The 14,852-nt window shown below is 39.2% G+C and overlaps 1 protein-coding gene across 2 annotated transcripts in view; it reads left to right on the forward strand.

The window, feature by feature from the left end:
- Positions 1-14,852, forward strand: part of nedd4a (NEDD4 E3 ubiquitin protein ligase a) — a 64,351-nt gene that overhangs the window by 9,699 nt on the left and 39,800 nt on the right. The window contains exons 4-5 of one of the 2 annotated variants that reach the window (XM_007251863.4): positions 60-98; positions 9,239-9,292. In XM_007251863.4, coding sequence (XP_007251925.3) covers positions 60-98; positions 9,239-9,292 — 93 coding nt within the window. Of the gene's footprint in view, positions 1-59; positions 99-9,238; positions 9,293-12,540; positions 14,762-14,852 lie in introns of those variants that run through there. The other variant, XM_007251862.4, reaches the window with a different exon arrangement.

Below are 14,852 nucleotides of genomic sequence, written 5' to 3' on the forward strand. Positions count from 1 at the left end.
TTTCACATTCATACTGTATGTATTTAGTCAGTCATTGTCTTGTGTTTAAATGTTCTTAGACTTTGGATCCAAAGTGGAACGAGGAATTCTTTTTTAGGGTAAGTGATGATTTGTTCTCATGTATTTCCACTCTTTTCTTTTCTCTGCTCTCTGTCCATTTTTGCTCCCTTTAACTTCCCTTCTTCAAATCAGTGTGCATTAGCGAGGGAAGCTATAGTTCACGGTTCTTTGTGGAACATGAAAAGTGTGTCTCTTATAGACAAACTTTAAAAGCTTCATAAAGTGGCTGTAAAGTATGTCATTCCACAGACTTTCATCTCTGCTTCACCATAACCTCCACATTTTTATGGTCAGCATGTTGCTCATTACATAAGCGTCTGTGTTCTGATCTGAACAAGATCATCTGTTCTTCTGCTGCCTTCACACTCGTTTGTTTCGGTCTGCAACCATGACAACAGCTCTGATTGGCAAGCCTGATTTTAGCGACGCCAATAGTTCACACAATCAGACAGAATGTAATATAAAAGTGCATGTAGTGTCACTGTTCCTTAATTTCAGTCTACATACATACATACAGTATCAGTCAAATATTTAGAGACTCTATAAATTCATATTTTTTCTTATTTAAAATCGTCTCCATAGTACATTAATACTAGTCATTTAAACATATGAAAAATTATTAAACAAACCAGAATATGTTTTCTATTTTAGATTCTTCAAAGCAGCATCTCTTGCTTATTTGACAGTTTTGCTCATCTTGGCTGGATTTTCTCAGTCAGTTTTATGAGGTAGGGTCACCTGGAATTCAGGCTTTCAGTTAACAGCTGTGCTGAACTCATCAAGAGTTAATTACTAGAATTTCTTGTCCTCTTAATGTGTTTGAGAGCATCAGTTGTAAAGTTGTGAAGAGGTAGAGTTACAGGTATACAGTGAATAGTCCTATTTGAGTAATGTTCTAATCCTTATTATGGTAAAAACTACTGAACTGAGTAAAAAAATACTTTAAGAAATGAAGGTCAGTCAATCTGAAACATTTCAAGAATTTTGAAAGTATCAAGTGTAGTCTCAAAGACCAATAAAAACGTGACGAAGGAACTGGCTCTCATCACGACCGTCCCAGGAAAGAAAGAGCAAAAGTTACCTCTGTTGCACAGAATAAGTTCATCAATTACTTTTTATGTAATGTAATGTAATGTAATTTGTGTTTTTTTTTATCACTTTCGTTTAGCACAAGTTTACTTCATGATTTCTTATGAAACATTGAACGAGAAGGTGTGTCCAAACTTTTGACTGGTACTGTACTCCAATTTATTTATTTTTTAAACATGATATTAATTTAAACATCCAAAAAAGATTGTGTGAACGAGCTGTAAAGTATGCCCTGTACTCTGTAATAAGGCCTCATATTAAATACCTGTACAGTGACATCTATATCGTATTTAGACAGAAATAGTTTAAGAAAACCATTAAAATATCATCACTCTTAATTGAAATCTATTCAAGCTTTTAATTCCTTTTGTCTGAGATTTACCATCACACCCTTATCTCCTCTACGTTACACACTCACACACACACTCTCACAATAGTCAAAGCAAACATGGCTCTGGTTAAAAGTTAATCTGTCTGCACCGTGTGCAAGTGTTTTATTGAGTTTCGACTCAGCGAGTTGAATCGCTCTGTCTGCGGCGCTGGCTGTACGGTTTGTTTGGATTTTGGCCAGCGGCATCACTTAGGTTATGATGGTGTTATAACTGTAATGTTTTATTACCTGTTAGTACTCCTGTATCCACAGTGATTGAGGGGTTGGCATATGAAGTGATGTAGCGTGGGTCTTAAATGGCACAAATATAGTGGGTGAACTGAGGTCAGTTGCTAATCTGCAACAACTGTACCGGTAAATAGGATTATATACAGTACTAGTCAAAAGTTTAGACGCATCTTCTCATTCAGAGTTTTTTTTTTTTTTCCTCACCTCTACATTTGTAAATTAATAGCGAGGTCATCCAGACTATGAAGGAACACATAATGAATCATGTAGTAACTTTTTAAACAAACCAACATACTCAAAATAAGCATTTAGGTGCTCTTATCTGGGGAGCTGTTAACTTTCTTCAGTTTCTTAGACTGGTAACTCTGATGCTTGTCCTTTCCTTGAGCGATCCTGATGAGACCCAGTTTCATCATCACGTTTTTATTGGTCTCTGTGAATGCACTTGTGGATACTTTCAGTTCTTGAAATTTTTGGGATTGACTGACCTTCTTAAAATTCTTAAAGTAATGATTTCTTTGATTTGATTAGATTAGAATGTTACTCAAATAGGACTTCACTGTATACCAACTCTGCCTCTTCACAACTTTACAACTGATGCTCTCAAACACAGTAAAAGACAAGAAATTCAAGTAATCAACTTATGATAAGTTCAGCACAGCTGTTAACTGAAAGCCTGAATATCAGGTGACTCATAAACTTATAAAAGGTGACTGAGAAAATAATGACTTTAGTATTATTCAACAATAACATCTGGTACGGTAATGTACATCAAACTGTACATCAAACTGTGGGGATGTTAATAATCTCTAAGGTTATGTTCACACAGCAGTTAAAAATGTCTCAAATGTTTAGCCTAACACTGGCGTTACAACAGTAATACAACATATAATATAAACTTGCACACCGACAATTAGCATTCCTGCTAACTGCTTGCTTTAACCATCACATACTCACCTCACACTGTGAAGGTGTAATCTCTAAGTGTATGTTCACATTAGGGCTGCAATGATTGGCCGACACCACAAAAATGTCAATTAGAGAGGGCAGCTCACTCCATAAGCCTGGTCACCAAAAGTGACAGACACAACACATTATATTCACTATAAAGTATTTGTTCACCCATCTACACTATTGAACCAATCACTTCCATTGCTGCAGGTGTATTAAAGCAAGCAGCTAGTCATGCGGATTGCTTCTACAAACAGTAGTGAAAGAATGGGTCTCTCTCAGGAGCTCAGTGAATTCCAGTGTGGAAAAGTGATAGGATGCTGTACCTGTGCAACAAGTCCAGTCGTGAAATTTCCTCACTACTAAATATTCCACAGCCAATTTTATATATTATATATTATAACACAGTGGAAGAGACTGGGAATGACAGCGACTCTGTGCTCTGTCAGTGTAAAATAACAGAGTAGGGTCAGCAGATGGTGAGGAGCATAGTGCACAGAGATCATCAGCTTTCTGCAGAGTCACAGAAGCACTACACACCTCAAAACTTCATGTAGCTTCAGATCAGCTCAAGAACAGTAAAGTGTAGCGAGTAATGGGTTTCCATGGCAGAACAGCTCCATTCAAGCCTCACATCATCAAACATTAAGAAGGCAAGCGTATACTTTTGGCAGTATAGTGTATTTATTCCCCAAATATCAGCACATATTACATTTAATCATCTTCTGGGCATTTAAGGGCACTTAAATAACATGTTTAGCTGTTTATGAATCTGATTTAGTATGTGGTATTGAAATTCGACATATACTAGAGTATATCCATTTAGTGGCAATGCAGCTTAGTCTGAGCAGCCAGACTGGAATCCATGTCACTTTTACGTTACATTCATTTACAATGTAGGGAAAAAAGAGCATTGAATAAGCAGGTGTGTCCAGTCTTTTGACTGGTAGTGTATGTGATGATTACAGCATGCAGGTAGCAGGAATGCTTATTGTGGGGGTTTACATTGTCCTATCATTTGTTATCATTTGTAATATGAAACGTTGAAGCTTAACATCAGACCTCTTACCCAAACTATCAGTTTCAGTCTTTGAAGGCCTCAATACTCTCTCACGCCTGATTCAGGTCATTCTGCGCTCCACAGTTAACTCGTTACACAGAACCAAGTCGTCCCAGACAAATGTGTTTGCTGTAAGTTGGCGTATCTTGTTTCTGCACATCTGCTTCTGCGTTGGCGTGTTTTACGTTAAGGTGTTTATAATTAGAGCTCACGAGGGGCTGTTTCCAGACCGTGTAAGGTGAAATTGAGGCCCAGTGTGCTACGTGTTGTTGTGAAAACACCTCGCACAGGTTGGGAGAGAGGTGCATGCTGGGCCACCACTCCCTTCTCCTCCCTCTCGCACACAGAGCGCTCTCTGTTCAGGTGAACGTGGGGAGGGGAAATGCATCACAGTGCTTCTTTATAGGAGCGAGCTGACAGTAGAGCCATGTGTCTCAGGGCCCGGGGCTCAAAGGTCAGGGCATGGATGCGGCAGCCGAAAGCTCCAGTTGCGAAAGCTCCATTACACGCTCTCTCTCTCTCTCTCTCTCTCTCTCTCTCTCTCTCTCTCTCACTCCCTTAACGCTCCATAAGGTCATGTGATATTCTGCGATGAGTCCCGTGATGCAGTGGCTGTAATACTTCTGTCTCCGGTTCTTTCTCTGTGAGCTCTGCTAGATCAGACACAGCGTAGTTTCATATTTCTTTCATATTAGTTATTAGTCATTGTTGTATAAAATACTTTTAATGTTTTGTCAATAGCAACACACACTCCTTCTGTGATTCGTTTGCGAATAACAGGGACGGTCCTTGAATGAACTGGCTCAGTGCTTTCTCTCCATGTTGCCTGGGGATGGTGGAAGAAAGAAAACTTTATTATCACTTTACATTATTTTGTCCCAGGACAGGATTAATAATTATAAATAATGAAATATGTTTCCTTTTTCTTTCTTATGTCTCAAAATAACCTTCTGTTCAAATATCAAATGATTTAAAATACTACGTTACAATTGAAAATAAGGCAAAATTTGAGAAATTTAGATATTAAAATATTAATGGTTAAAACTGTGATTTTTTTTTATATTACGTGAAAACAGTTTAAAACAAGCCACGCTGTTCCAGTCTGCTTCCCTTAAATATCTACTAAAGTCCCTTATCTGTCCAGAATCATTTATTTCACTTCAATCCTTGATATAAAGTTTGGGCACCAAATTTATGCACATGCCTAATTTAAAGTTTAAAGAATTATTGCACACTTTCTGTAAATCCTATAAACTTAATTTCACTTCTCAAATATCACTGTGTTTTTCTGCTATATAATGTATTTAACTGACATTTCTAATCCAAACAACCAAAGATTTATAAAGGAAAATCATGAAAATGATTAGGGTGTTGTGTTGTGTCATATCACCAGGAACATTGCTATAGCAAAAATTCCCTGAAATAATTTGATATTAGTTTTGTGGCATATTGTCCACCCTTAGCTCCAACTTATGATTTTGGATGCCAAGACAAGATTTTTGATAAAACAGTAAGAAATAGTTTTGAGACGGTATGAAGAAAACAATCTTTTAATTTGGCATAGTTTGCCATTATTGCAAAATAAGTTAAGAAATTAAGGGACAAAATCAGTATTGTAAAATAGTAAATCACAAAGTCAGCATTTTGCAAAAAGTGTTATTAAGTGGTCACTTTAAGGGGAAACGAGTCAAATTACTAACGAAACAAAATAGAGATGAAATAGAGAGGTAATACTTTTGAATTTTAGTACACTTGGTCAAGATTTTTATTAAATAATAAGAATTATTATTATTATTAGACGATAAGTCAAAATTTGAGAACATTGATTTTACTGTAGTTATGATTCTAAAATATTAAGAATAATATTAATATTAATAAATAATATTAATATTAACCAAGATAAAAAAAAATCATTATTTTGACATGGCAAGTCTTTTTGAGAAAATATACCAAATCTAAATTTTAAGACCTACATAAAAACCTCAAAGAATTGTGTAATTTAATTAACTACAGAAATAGTAAATCCTGTTAAGTATTTTTTTAACAATAATATTAAACATTTAGATAAAAATTGGCATTATTATTAGATACAGTGGAAAAAAATATGGAAATAGCGAAAGTAAGTTTTTATTTCGTCATGGAAAGCCATTATTTTTGCATACTAACATTCTGCTGCAGGAAACAGAAGAGGGGAAAATTCACCTGGCAAGAATGAGCTTCCATACCAGAAAGCTAAAATGGAAAAATATCCCTATTGATTTAGTGATTCTAAGATTACTAACTTAAGAAATCATCCATTAGTTTGTAGTGTTCTTTGGTGGACAAGTAGTAAACGTGTGCTGCATCGTGACAAGAGTTTGGGCTGTCATGTTGGTATGGAAAAACAAAAAAGTTTTTACTTTCCTCTTAACTTGGAAAGAAGACAAGATTAATATTCTCTTCACATGCAGATGTGGAGCAAGGAAGTTATAACACGGGACTGGTTTTGAGCAAATTTTTACAAACAAATAAGAACTTTTAAAAAGCCTGCTGCGAATCTTCTTACTTACCTACTGGAAATCTTCAGGAGAGTTGAGCACAATAGCTGAGCTAAGAGCCTCCACAAAAATAATTTTACATTATTCATGATGCTGATGGTCTAAAGAGGAGCGCAGTGGGTGGGGTCTCAGTTTACCATCGCTCTATTAGTGTCTGTAAGTAAAAGAAAAGTTAAACAATGGGTCAGTTTCGGTTGCAAAACTGCGATTCCGGAAAAGTCAATATAATCAATATATATATCGTGAGACAATTTTCTACTAATTTTCTCCAACTGTGTTACTGAAGATGGTTAAAATACTATTAAATAAGTACCTTCACACCATTTGACAATATTATTGGCCTGAAGCCTGATGCTAACCCCGGCTAGCACTGCTTCAGCAGCATTAGCATTAACCACTAACCGTGCTAAGCGCTAGCTCTTTTACCATCCAGAGGTGAGTATATCAGACTGTAGTCTGTGTGTTTACCATGTTAAAACAAGCTACATGGGATGAACCGCTAGCTAATATCGCCCTGGCTTACCGGAACACTCAGGGTTCCTCAGTGCTGTCGGGCAGCATTAGACGCCAATCACAACTAGTGCTAGATGTTAGCTACTAAAATCTAAGCTGAATGTAAATAAACGGAAGCGCTTTACTCTGTAAACATTCAAATAAACAGTTTTGAGGAGAGAAATCTGTGTAGATTAACATCCAACGCTTGACTTTTTTTTTTTTTTTAAGAATTACAGTTTTGTTTAATAAGCTTAGCTTTATTTAACTTAGTTCCTCCCCCCACCACCACCCAGTGACGAGACCTGCTGAGTTAGAAGAAAAACCTTATGTATAAAAATAGTGCTGTGCGATATGACGATAAATATTGTGGGGGCAATAGAAAAGTTTCTACAATAATTTCATCAATTATTCATGCAAATATATATTGGATAAACTTTGCATAAACTCAGTTTATATAAGTGATAATAAAGTAATCTTTGCAAAAAAAAGCTTCATAATGTGGTTTTGCGACACATTGCTGTTTTACGTTCACTTTAAAAAATGTTAATTAAGTTTATTTTGATAACTCAATTTAAATACCTGTATAATTTTGAAAAAATCAGCTACTGCATCTACCTCATCTGTTTTCATTTGATACATATAAACAGTATTGCTGCACTAAAAAGTAGTAATTCTCATTTGTGAAAGTTTGGTTTAATGTCACTTTGAAATAAAGTTGAAAAAAAGTAAGCAATGATATTATTTTGTCATATTTTTCGAAGAATAACTGAAAACATGTGGTATATCATGATATATAGCTTTATTGTGATATAAAAAATTCCATATCGTGATATATGATTTTTCCCACATCGCCCAGCAATATATGAAAATAGACCAGAAAATAGACGTTCATTGATAGTGATGTTTCTTGCTTTTGAAAGAAACAATGAATGAGCAGGTGTCCCAATACTTTTGGCCATATTCTGTATTTATTAGTGTATGAACTTTACTGGAGAGCACCATTCGTAAGGCTATATGACACCAACACTGGCGGAGCTGGACGTGTTGGAGCAAAGTAAAGTCTGACACTGCTACAGATCTAAAACAGATTCACCGGCCGCCAGTGGCCTTAACAGGAGAGCACTGGTATGAGTCACTGTCCATTTACAGTGCACACACTCACACTCACACTCACACTTACACACACACATTCTCTCTCAGACACAGATCAGTCGAGGATAAAACCTCCCTCCAGAGCTAAACCGGAGACTGGACCCCCGACTGCTTCGTTTGCTCACAATTCACATTTTAGTGTCCTCTAATCCAGGCTTCTCTCTATCTGTCTGTCTGTCTGTCTGTCTGTCTGTCTGTCTGTCTGTCTGTCTGTCTGTCTCTGTCTCTGATATGTATACCTGGTTTATGGGCTTGGCTGTTAGTAAAAAGAGCTAAAGGGTCCAGTAACTGCTAATACCCAACAGTTTAAACAGACAAAGTCTTACTTAAAGAAGAAATCCAGTGTGAAATGGACTTGGGTTGTAGTAAAGTATAATAACGAGCATGAACTTTTGTGGAATAGCCCACCTCCATTCATTCCCAGCATTCTCAAAAACAAAACCAGGACCTTTAACCAGTGCTCCCAACAGGCTTACAACGATAGTGATTGGGGCATAGAGTTGCCCATACAAAAAATCACTATTTTTACACCATTAACAACAAGCTCAAAGTAGCTCCAAACTTTATTGGTAGAATTCTGAAGGCCCTGATATTCAAAACAAGGCACTGAAATTTGAAAATTCTGAAGATGCTCATAATTGAGGCAATCAAGCGATCAAGTTGATCTCGTAAGAAGTCCTTTAGTACTTACTTCCCTTTAAGTGTGGAGCTTAAAAAACATTTAAATTTTGACTCACCTCAACTTTTTGATAGGGCAAGTACAGTACTTTTACTCAAGTCTTCATAGTACTTCATACTTGTGTGGTTGCCATCCATATACTGTTTTTTTTTCAGGGATATTCCAGCAGTTTTTAATCAGGACAATGCCAAACCACACTTGCTTCCATTACAAGTGCATGGCGGAATGAGTAACCAAAATTTCCATGACAAAAACTAGACAAGATTAAGCTAGCACATTTTTAGTACGACTTCTTAAAAGAATCTCGACTTGAATCAAGTTTTGGACACAAAAATTTGGGCACAAGAATCACAATAACATGACTGGTGTCTTTTGGTGCTATTTTGAGTTCAAATTACCTGATTATGGTCTTTGTTCCTAAAATAAGCAAAATAATCTCACAGTTAAAGTCTAACTAAGACAAAACTCTTCTTTTCAGAGACAAAAGTAAAATGTCTTGTGCTTTTATCTTGCTAAGCTTTTGTTTGTTTGCAGTACTGTATGTTGTCATGTTGGTATATTCAAAAGTGTCCTCTCTGTGCACTTCTTTTTCTTAGGTGCATCCGAGGAAGCATCGCCTACTTCTGGAAGTGTTTGACGAGAATCGTTTGGTGAGTAATGCTTTACTTTCTACAGATTCGTAATGCCTTTAGGTGTGAAATAATATTTCTTATATCTGGTTGATTGAATTACAGTAATTTATTTACTGTCAGCCTGTAATCTCGGCGGACTTGCACTTTGCAGAGTCTTTATGAATGCACCCCTTGTGTTGCATCTCCGTTTGTTTTAGAGTGCCGAAGAATGGGTTCGGTTATAATCAGCTGTAATAAAACATAATACTCTGGTCATTAAACGACTGATCTGCCATCAGTGGCCCCTAAATCAAATAAACCCATTTACTATTATATGAATAGCACAAACTGCTCCTGGATCAGCACTCATAAACTGTGTTGGCTAATAAACCTGATCCCTTGCAGCGTTGTTCTGAAGCACGTTAGTATTGTTAGCTTTGGGGCCATGCCTAAACGGTGAGCATCTACCTGGGCCTTAATTTGTAGTGAATGGACAAGGATGGCTTTTTTTTTTTTTTGCAAGCCGTTGCTGTAAAGCGGCAGTACTGGAAGTTTAATACCCCCAGGGGTGGCATAAAGGAGGTGAGAGTAATTCGTCTGAAATGCTGTAAAGTTTGTGGCGTAGTGCTGAGTTGGGCTTTTTTTGTGTAAGTCACACGTGGATAGGCTCCTTTCTAAATCACAGCAAAGGTTAAACAAACTCCCTCATAATAGAAGTAGTGTTCCATTTCGCAGGCAGCAGTACTCTTTGATAAGTACTCTTTGTGTGTGTGTGTGTGTGTGTGTGTGTGTGTGTGTGTAAGAGAGGGTGAGATAAGTAGGTTAGGTCACACCTGTTGCTGGATAATGGATGAATAGTTAAAAAAATCTAATATATCACTTAGCATGAGTTTTGGCTGTGGAAGGCAGAGTGTCTTGTGTGTTCCTGTATAAATGTTTATTGTATTACTGAAGAGGATTATCGGTGTCAGCTTCACAGAATTTCCCAACCATTATTATTCACTGCAGGTTTACCCTGTTCATTTGATTAGTGCTACCACGTGGAGTAATGAAGCAGTAACTTTAGTAAGTCAAATGGTGAATTCATAGCACCTATGTTTAAGTAAAACTATCGATATTTGATGCCACGCATTGATAATGTATCACAGGCAAAAACAATTAGATATCATGTTATATTGTCCCGTGCCCAGTTTCTTTGATTTTACCAAACTGAAAACCTCTTGAATATAATCAAGAGAGAGATGGATGATCACAAACCATCAAACCAAACTGAACTGCTTGAATGTTTGCACCAGGAGTGGAATAAAGTTAACCAAAAGCAGTGTGTAAGACTGGTGGAGGAAAACATGCCAAGATGCATGAAAACCGTCTGAAAGCTCTGCACCTTTTTTATTATTTCAGACATTTCTTATTTTCTGCAAATAAATGTGTTAAAGGACTATGTTTATTTGGAATTTGGGAGAAATGTTGTCTGTAGTTTATAGAATAAAACAACAATGTTAATTTTACTCAAACATAAACCTATAAATAGCAAAATCGGAGAAACTGATTTAGAAACTGAAGTGGTCTCTTATTTTTTTCCAGACCAATGTATGACAATTATTTTTATTCTAATCTTACATTTTATTAGATTTTTTAGACCATTTTAATTTAGACCATGTAATTTAATGAGAATCTTACAACCATTTAAAGGACAGTGAACTTCTAACTGTAATATAGTTTTAGGGACACATCATTTTTTCATCACCTGCTGCAGTCCACTCTGTGTATGGAGCCAATATTTGGTGCACCATTTTTTTGTGCAACTGGCATTTTTTTGTATGTAAACAAACATGCAGGAAAACTGAATGGACGATATCACAGTCAGCAAAAAATGTTGCTGTCATGTCCATTCATTGTATGCAGGGCTCTTGTCTGGAAAGGCAGGGGTAGTGTTGGTGAGTGGTGTCCATGCACAGATGAGTGTCATACAGTTAGGCCCATAAGAATTTGGACAGTGACACAGTTTTCATTATTTAGGTTCTGCATGCAACCACACTGAATTTGCAATGAAACTACTGATTAATCAGTTAAATATCGACTTAGGTTAAAGGTTGAATTCAGGGGTTAAACAAAAATCCTATGAAACGTTTTGAAATTACCACCATTTTTCCACAAAGCCTCCTCATTTCAGGGGATCAAAAGTAATTGGACAAATTATCTGAAAAGCTATTTCATAGGTTCCATGGGCTAGTCTCTCGTTAATCCATCAGTTAAGCAGGTAAAAGATTTGGAGTTGATTTCAGGTGTTTCATTTACATTTGCACAGCTGTTGCGATGAACCCTCAACATGCGATCAAAGGTATTCTCAGTGCAAGAGAAACAGACCACCATTAGACTGTAAAAAAAAAAAAAAAAAAAGAAATATGGAAATATTGGATGTGGCCAAATCAAAGAACAGTTTGTACAGTCTGAGAGAGAAAAGAGCTCAGTGGTAAGTGGTGAGAGTGATTCTCACCAGAGAGGTCCCTAAAACCACTAACCTTAGGGACTCTCACTTTAAAAAACAATCAGATACACTAATGAACAAATATACATTTAGTTTTTTTTTTGTTTTGTTTTTTTTTTGGGGGGGGGGGGGGAGTATTTTGTTACAACTTCTTCAAGTTTCTTCAAAACCCATAGACTTTACTATAAAATTACTGCAAATATTAATACGTCAAGGGATTTTAAGTTTTTTTTTTTTTGTCTGCTTCATGTCTTCTCCACAGTCTATAAATTGCTCCCTAATAATGTTTTGATACCCAGATGCTCTTGACCACATCTCACTGTGGAGATGACTTCTCACTTTACATAACATCAAGCAGCATTGCTGAGATACCATGAATGACTCAATCATTCTTAAGAGCCGTTAATGTGTTTCCCCTCTGTGTTCCATATTTCTCAATTTCATTTTTAATATGTAGATAGGACTGTTTACTGACCCGATGGTCCGGAATAACTCTGCCTCGTGCAATTGTTTCTGATTGATGGGGTGGAATGGCACTGACAGAGGGACAGGCTTTAAGGCCATCATTGAATGCAACTGCGCAGCTCAAATGACCGGTGTGGTGGCCCCCGTCCATTTGGGCAAGAGCATGGTACTGGACCTCCTAAGAAACTTAAAGGAGATACTCAAATTTCTTTCAGAAATTAGTTCATATTCGCTGTTTTTTCCTTTAGGCACTTTTTCAGTCTTTTTCCTTAGTCTGCGTATAGCTTTCAGTCTGTGGCATTCGGTTTTGAGCCTAGTTTTTTTTTTTTTTTTTTTTAGCAGAGCACAGAAACCCACCAGCAGCTTTCCAAATATTTCCACAACCCGTGTGGCTTCCGAGGATGGACTCTGCTAGGAAACTTGAGCCTTGGTTTGATAAAGACTTGTGTGCGAGAACCATTCCTCTTGATTTCCTGTAATTCAATCCCAGCGGGGGTGAAAATATTAGCAGGGCGGCAGCTCGAGGGGAACCACCAGAAGCCGAAGGCACTGCTAAATGCGGTGGTTGAGCCACAACTGGCTCAGACTCAGCAGCAGGCAGCCAGGCACTTCCAGCGCTCTCTGGTCCTTCAGGCACACAAGTTTGTTGTTTTTGCAGCGGGGTGACCGGGAGCTGGGCTTTTGGAAAGGGGGTGGGGGCAAGGCCACAGCCTCTAAATCTGTTCTCGCAAAATTGCAGAAGGTGCAGTTAATGCAGTTGAGGTCTGCCTGTAGAAAGGAGAGAAAGGAGGGGACATGGTGGGGGTTTCTGCCTACCCGTTGCGGTTGCCTCTGAGAAACTCAAAGCCAGAATGTGCTTCAGCTCCTTAAAGAGATAGACCACCAGGGTGTTAGCAGTAACAGGCTTCTGCGCTATAGGCTCTAGTGGCTTCCCTTTGCAGTGCATTTGACCTGCAGTGGCCATTAGCGTCAGAGAAACCTCGAGAGGAATGCAACTTGTCACTGGAGCTATTTTGGTTATGTGCAGGCGCTAACGATTGTAATCACGGCGTGGGACCTGAACCAGTTGGTTTGCTGCTTCTTCTCTTCTGTTTATTCCTCCACCTTTTTTCTTCTGTTTCCATTTCCATGAGTGGCAGAGCAAGCTTTTTTGCTATGCCTTGTTTTTCCCTTCGATTCCGCTCAGGATTAGAGCGTTAGACTGGATGGCGCGACGTCTGCGTCTCCATTTCGCCGCAAGAAGAAGCAACACCGACCCTTTATCCGAGAGCCTGAGCCATGGTACGCAGGACGGGCTGGGGATACCTGCACGGAGCCCTGGTGAGGGACCGGCTATTCCTAACTCCTTTCATATGAAAGTGACTTCAGGGCAGCTTGCTCTGGCACTGCCGCCCCTGTCACCAGATTATGGCAGCTTGCAGCGGCACACTACTGTATTTGTACCGAAAGTGAACAGCGCAGCTGGTAGCAAGAAGAGCAGCATGGTGCAAATTTCATTGCAGCCTTGCGGCAAACAGAACGTGGATTTAGATGGAGGTGGCGGTGGTGTTATCAGTGGCAGTGACGAAGTAGACTCTGGGATTTGTGATGGAAATGCCGGGGCAAGTTCTGATGGAGGGTCCTGTAGTAGTAGCACAGCAAGCGACGTCGGCTACTGCAGCAGCAGCAGCATATTTGAAACTGACATCTTGGAACGCAAAGGACAGGCGCAGGACAGGGGCCCATGCCGACGGAAAGCAAAAGTTCCATTACGGCGTTGCTCGTCATTGGTCATTTTCCCAAGGAGTCCTTGTACCACTCCGCCTGCCTCACCAGTCAGTCCTGTGGCATCTCCTTTGATTCCCCCTCTTCCTCCGTCTGCCCGCGGCTCCTTTCAGACCTCCCACCAGCTGCAGCTGTCCGCAGCTGATGCATCACAGGATGAGGCGCAGCCCAAGGTCTCTGTGGCCTCGGCGGTGAACGGCCTGCGGCTGTCCAAGAGCAACTGCCCACCTGCCGAGTTTAGGGACGCCAAGCCCATCTTGCATTGCAGTGTCTCGACAGAACCATCGCAGAGTTCGGAACGAACTGAAAGACACTCCAGCGTGCTGGTGCACTACGCTAACCAGCCTCCACTCCCTCCAGGGAAAGGGAACAGGACAACAACGGTCAACATCGAGTGCTCCAAACTTCGGGAGCAGTCGGAGGATGCCAGCGCGAGGCCCGTGAACCGTAATCCAAAGCTTTTCCGCAGCACTTCAGTGTGCGGGCTGCCCACAGGGAAGCTGTCTGGAGAGAGGAGGCACCACACTTGTCCGACCATCGGCAAATCGGACGTGCCACAGGATTCCCACCGTGGCTTGCAGAGGAGCATTTCCCTGGAGGTGCCCTGCTCTAGCGCTGGGATATCATGCCATGTGTCTAACACAAAACAGCCTTGCTTCACGAACGGAACAGCGCATGTGCACATACACGTGTCTCGAGGCAGCGGTTCAAAAGTGCCCGACGCTCCAAAGGATGTCTGTGGAAATAGTAAACAGGATCAGGCTTTCACTTTCTCGGAGGAAACCAGCTCAGTAAGAATTCTGATCCTACTGCATGTAGATAATTATCTAGTTACAGGATGACTGTTTTGCCGTTTTTGCACAGTAAGATGATGGTGCAGTT

The sequence above is a fragment of the Astyanax mexicanus genome, chromosome 9 (assembly GCF_023375975.1).
Source record: "Astyanax mexicanus isolate ESR-SI-001 chromosome 9, AstMex3_surface, whole genome shotgun sequence".
Classification (NCBI taxonomy): Eukaryota; Metazoa; Chordata; class Actinopteri; order Characiformes; family Acestrorhamphidae; genus Astyanax; species Astyanax mexicanus.